At 43.5% G+C, this 3,696-nt stretch overlaps 1 protein-coding gene across 1 annotated transcript; it reads left to right on the top strand.

The window, feature by feature from the left end:
* The first annotated feature begins 334 nt into the window (after nt 1-334).
* LOC120188557 (G-type lectin S-receptor-like serine/threonine-protein kinase SD2-2) lies at nt 335-3,266 on the top strand. Its single transcript, XM_039191948.1, has one exon. The coding sequence runs from the start codon at nt 521-523 to the stop codon at nt 3,092-3,094; it is 2,574 nt and encodes an 857-aa protein (XP_039047879.1). The 5' UTR covers nt 335-520; the 3' UTR covers nt 3,095-3,266.
* Nucleotides 3,267-3,696: the final 430 nt, after the last annotated feature.

The following is a 3,696-nucleotide window of genomic DNA, read 5'->3' as shown; positions in this document are numbered from 1 at the left end:
TAGTATTATTTATTTGCTTGCTTTTAACTACCCTTGTTGAAAGAAGAGAACACCGTGAGTGAGGTCGTGCACATTTGTCTGCCACAAGACAACCATCCATCTCTTCTTTGACTTTTCCTTCACCTGCTCTGCTCTTTTTCAAAATGCCCCTCTTCTTCCTACTTAATTCCATTAACTAACGGCACAATATGCCACCAAATTTAAACCTCCCGGAAAACATAACTGTAATTTCTCAAAAGTTTTTCATTTTTTTGGCTTTTTGTCGTGTCTGTGAATGGCAGCTTTTTGCAGATTTCTATGAGAATCCACTCTTTATTAATCTGTCTTATTCTCTCTCTTCTTCTTCCCTCTGTTCTATTTATCTCTTCACAGACTGCCTTGCTTGGTTTTGCTTCAACCGTTTCTCAGATTCCACACGTCTCCATGTCTACTTTCAACACGGAACTCACTCACCCTCGAACCACTGAGTTCAAACCAGACTCGTTCTCACCGAACTGAAAAGCTCGAAACTTTGGCTTAGATGTCGGTGCGCACTTCCCCTTCTTTCATGGCTTCTGTTTCTTTGCTTCTTTTGCTTTTATTCCTCTCGTTCCACTCCCAACATGCAATATATGTCACCAAATCTTCACCGGATGAGCTTTTTCCATGGGAAACCCATTATAAAGCAAGGAAATTGGAGTCCAACGATGGTGTTATCATCAGAGGAAACGCAACTCTTCTCAGCGTTAACCGTGCTTTCGAGCTGGGTTTCTTCAGCACAAATGGGGAATGCAATTGGTATTTAGGAGTCTGGTACTCTTCCATTCCAACCCAGACGCGCGTTTGGGTCGCCAATCGTGAAAACCCCATCAAGAACATCACCCAATCTTCACTGGAAATCACCGAAACCGGGCGGTTAGCGGTGAAAGAGTCGCCAGATTCAGTCGTTTGGGAGAGCACAAACAGTGAAAAAGCAAAAAGGTTCAGTCTTTTAGAGAGTGGAAATCTGGTGCTGTATTCATCGGAAGGTTTAAAAATATGGCAAAGCTTCGATCATCCGACGGATACGTGGTTGCCGGGGATGAACATCAGCGCCCAACGATCTTTAACCTGTTGGAGGAGCTTGTTTGACCCATCGCCGGGACATTTCTCTTTAAGGCTAAACCCCCAAGAGTTCAACGAATTTCAGCTCGTTTACAATTCAACCAATGTGTACTGGTCCACCGGAAACTGGACCGGAACTGCTTTTGCCAATGTGCCACAAATGACAATCCGTTACATTTACAAGTTCCATTTCTCCGACCCGTACTTGCCGACGGCGTCGTTTTGGTACACAGAAAGAGCACTGGATAACGGACTGGACCCTCCATTGACAAGGTTTCAGATTGATGCCAACGGACAGCTGAAGCAATTCACATGGTCGCCACAGATAGAGAATTGGAACATGTTTTGGTCTGTGCCGGATGATAAGTGCAGAGTTTACGGAATATGCGGTGCATTTGGTTTTGGAACTTGTGTAAGTTCATCTTTAAAACCCTGTGTTTGTCTTAACGGATTTAGACCTTTGGATGATGGAGGATGGAATTCTGGGGATTTTACCAGTGGTTGTAGAAGAGAAAATGATGATTTTTGCGAGGATAAAGATGGGTTTGAGGAGGTAGGTTATGTTGGGTTTGATGGAGGGACAACGGTGTCGTTTTCTGGCACTAGGAGATCTTGTGAGAAGTCTTGTCTGAAAAAATGTTCTTGTGTTGGGTTGTATCATAATGGGAGGACTAATCTGTGTAAGAATGTATATGGTTCTTTGTTGAATTTGAGAAATTTGAACTCTGATGGTATCAATGAAGACGTGTTTTATATTAGGGTTCCAAAGGAAGGAGTTGTGAAGCAAAATGTGGTGAAAACTATGGTTTTGGTTGCTTGCATTATTGGGTCTATTGCAGCTTTTGGGTTCATGGGGTTGATCTTGTTGGTTCTGAGGAAAAGAAGTGAGAACAGGAAGGGGAAGGGGGATGCTGATGGTGGTGATGTTTTTCCCTGTTTGAATCTCAAAGTATTCACTTACAAAGAGCTTAATAGTGTGACTCGAGGGTTTACGGAGAAACTGGGTCATGGCGGATTTGGTGCGGTCTTTCGAGGTGAGCTATCAGATTCTACTCCTGTCGCTGTTAAGCGCCTTGAAAGGCCGGGGAGTGGTGAGAAGGAGTTCAGGGCAGAGGTGTGCACCATTGGCAACATTCAACATGTTAATCTTGTGAGACTCAGAGGATTTTGCTCCGAGAATTCTCATCGATTACTTGTATATGATTACATGCCTAACGGTTCCTTGAGTGCATACCTACGTCAAGATGGTCCAAACTTGTGCTGGGATGTTCGGTTTCGAGTTGCAGTAGGCACTGCAAGAGGCATAGCATATTTACATGAGGCATGTAGGGACTGTATCATTCATTGTGATATCAAACCCGAAAACATCCTCTTGGATGGTGATTACATGGCAAAGGTATCTGATTTTGGATTAGCAAAGCTGGTTGGCAGGGATTTTAGCAGGGTATTAGCCACAATGAGGGGTACTTGGGGTTATGTTGCCCCGGAATGGATATCAGGTATGGCAATCACACCAAAAGCCGATGTTTACAGTTACGGGATGACATTGTTAGAACTAATCGGTGGGCGCAGAAATGTGGAGGCACCACAATCTGCAGGAAACACCAATGCTTTCACTGAGGGAGGGAACGGTGAAAAGTGGTTTTTCCCTCCATGGGCAGCACGCCAAGTAATCGATGGCAACGTGGCTGCAATCGTGGACCATAGACTAGGCATTGCGTATAACGCCCAGGAGGCCGAGCGACTTGCTATGGTAGCAATCTGGTGCATACAAGATGAAGAGGAATCGAGGCCTACAATGGGAACGGTAGTAAAGATGTTGGAAGGAGTGGTGGAAGTAGCCATTCCCCCGCCACCGAAACTGATACAGGCACTAGTTGCCGGGGATTCCTATCGTGGCGTTAGAATGAATTCTGACACGTCTACAGCCGGTGACGGATTTTCAAGTGCCGGGTCACGGTCATCTCTTTGTAACCTCTCTTCCAAATTGGATGAGAATCCAGAGGTCTAATTGTGTACAACATTATTGATGATAACTAAAGCCATTGTATATGTTTCCCTTTCTTGCCTTATTTTCTCGATCTGCTATCATGCAAATGGAGCTGATGATTGCAGTTAAAGTTCATTTTACATGAAAATGACTGTCGCATGTAATCTATAGAAATTGCTGTTTTTCATCCCCGTATCTTTTCCTGTACTCATGTCAGCGCAACATAGCATGTAATTATGAACATTTGAATTCTCATATAAAAGAGAGAAAATGGGTTATGATTACAGTTTTGACACGTTCCAAAGGCAGGGAAACGAGTATTAAAACCCCCATCATAATGATTTCACCAATAAAAGCTTGCATATCCCTTGGGTCATGGTCTCCTTTTCTGAAGCTTTCCAGTAGGAAAAAAATGATCTTTGCATCTTATTAAATGTCAAAAACCATTGTTTATTGGGGTCTGAACCCAAAGAAGAATCTGGGCTAGCCCATATGTTTTAACATATGAAGCTTTATCCAAGGGTGAGGGGACCATGAATTCTCATGTTCCACAACATATGGCTGAGAAAAAGAAAAATCGTCAACTTGGAATGAGACTGAATGCTAACTTTTTGGGAGCTCTC

This window comes from Hibiscus syriacus, unplaced genomic scaffold (assembly GCF_006381635.1).
Source record: "Hibiscus syriacus cultivar Baekdansim isolate YM2019G1 unplaced genomic scaffold, ASM638163v2 tig00116951_pilon, whole genome shotgun sequence".
NCBI lineage: Eukaryota > Viridiplantae > Streptophyta > Magnoliopsida > Malvales > Malvaceae > Hibiscus > Hibiscus syriacus.
Note: the sequence above shows the minus strand (reverse complement) of the source record. Positions and strands in the feature narration are given on the sequence as shown.

Bases quoted from the DNA above. Each gene is read 5' to 3' on its own strand.
- LOC120188557 (XM_039191948.1), top strand. From the start codon at position 521: ATGTCGGTGCGCACTTCCCCTTCTTTCATGGCTTCTGTTTCTTTGCTT.